At 52.4% G+C, this 1,511-nt stretch overlaps 1 protein-coding gene across 1 annotated transcript in view; it reads right to left on the bottom strand.

Annotated features, from left to right (window-relative positions):
• Window positions 1-47: 47 nt before the first annotated feature.
• The window catches only part of CSUI_008874 (gdp-mannose -dehydratase), a gene marked incomplete at its 3' end in the record, with an annotated part of 6,781 nt that continues 5,317 nt past the window's right edge, over window positions 48-1,511 (bottom strand). Inside the window, exons 7-9 of the mRNA XM_068068994.1 lie at window positions 1,364-1,493; window positions 676-739; window positions 48-141 (exon numbers count right to left, since the gene is read on the bottom strand). Coding sequence (XP_067919027.1) covers window positions 48-141; window positions 676-739; window positions 1,364-1,493 — 288 coding nt within the window. The remainder of the gene's footprint in view (window positions 142-675; window positions 740-1,363; window positions 1,494-1,511) is intronic.

The following is a 1,511-nucleotide window of genomic DNA, read 5'->3' as shown; positions in this document are numbered from 1 at the left end:
CCGAGCAGTTTCTTGGCCTTGCGCGCGTCTCCAAGAAGGCTTTCTACCTCAGCCGGTCGGAAGTACATTGGAGAGACCACTATCAGCTCCCGTCCCGTCTTGGCGTCTACACCCTGTTCCTGCAGGCCCTTTCCCTTCCACCTGCAGACACGGAACGTAACAGCCCGAACCTCGGCCGGTGCCGTCGAAGAGCTACGATCTCCCAGCGAAGTTTTTGACTGCCCTCCCCAGTGAGAACTTGTCAATGCAACATTGTAGAAAGACGCCCCGACTCTATTAGCTTTCAGGCAAGCAAGCTGTCTACTCAAGCTCAAACCAGCACTCCTGCAGTTTGTACGCTTCAGCCAGGGCCCATTCAGCACAACGCAGAACTGCTAGTTCGGATTTCGAGCTCGGCTCCGCCCTATACATGGCACCATCTCTTCCGAGGCCTGCCGTTGCGGAGCAGCTACAGGAAGCCGATCCTCGGGCTCGCCTCATCCACGATCAGTAGACACCAAATCACAGATAATANNGGTACGGGCACATCTGGGATCCCTTAAGAACCATCTAGTCAGGGCCAAGAAACTAGTCGTTCTCGAGATGAGCTAAACCGTACGAGGGAACCTCCAAATTCCCGAGAACAGACACCGACGAATTGAGTAACGGGCGAGACAACCCGGGCCTGATCCTCACCGAATAGCTATTCCCGCGAAACCGAAGGCCACCTCGCAGAACTCTCTAACGGAGTGCTGCTGTCCTGGGAGAGACAAAGACGACACCCTGAAGGTTCTCTCTCATTGTACTCTCTGATGCAAACACGGCGTTAGATCACGTTGTACATACACTGCTAATCACCTACTAAAGACCGAGTGCTGTGATCTCCTACTATGCAGCATCCTCTGGGGCGTGTGTACCTATTCCACGGGATGCTGAGAACGCCTCACGTTTACTCGTCAACGAAGAATCCCGCAAGTCCACTCCGGCACAACGTGAATACCAGTCCCCGCTGCCGGACCCGGCCAAAAGACGAATCCTCCGATGCTGTAGAACGTTCGTTACTTTCGACCGAAAAAAAAGTGAAGACAAGCCATATGAGCTTGGGGCTACAGACACCCTCTCCGTTCCAGTATCTTTCTCTCATCCACAAGTAATTGCGTTCGTTTTTCGCAGTAACAGCGTCACTGTCCCCAATATCTTTAGACGGAAAGCCGATCTGCCGAATGATTGTATCAGGAGTCGATCTACGGCCCTACGTTGTATACAAGCAAGTACAAGCCTGGTTCTACATTCTAAACCGACGTATATAACACGCGAAAAATATTCTCTCAAAGTGGACCCACCTTCGTCGATAGCTTACTACGAAAGACACCGACACACACACCTGTGGCAATGACAAAATCCTGAGGCGAGGGCTGCTGGAGCATGAGCCACATGGCTTTTACGTAATCCTTCGCATGGCCCCAATCTCGAAGACTATCCAGATGACCCAAGACCAGCCGGTCTTGTACTCCCTGAGATCCAATGAACAC

This window comes from Cystoisospora suis (assembly GCF_002600585.1).
Source record: "Cystoisospora suis strain Wien I chromosome Unknown contig_5116, whole genome shotgun sequence".
In the NCBI taxonomy this organism is placed as follows: domain Eukaryota; phylum Apicomplexa; class Conoidasida; order Eucoccidiorida; family Sarcocystidae; genus Cystoisospora; species Cystoisospora suis.
The sequence above is the reverse complement of the archived record's forward strand: the minus strand, read 5'-3'. Positions and strand labels throughout refer to the sequence as shown.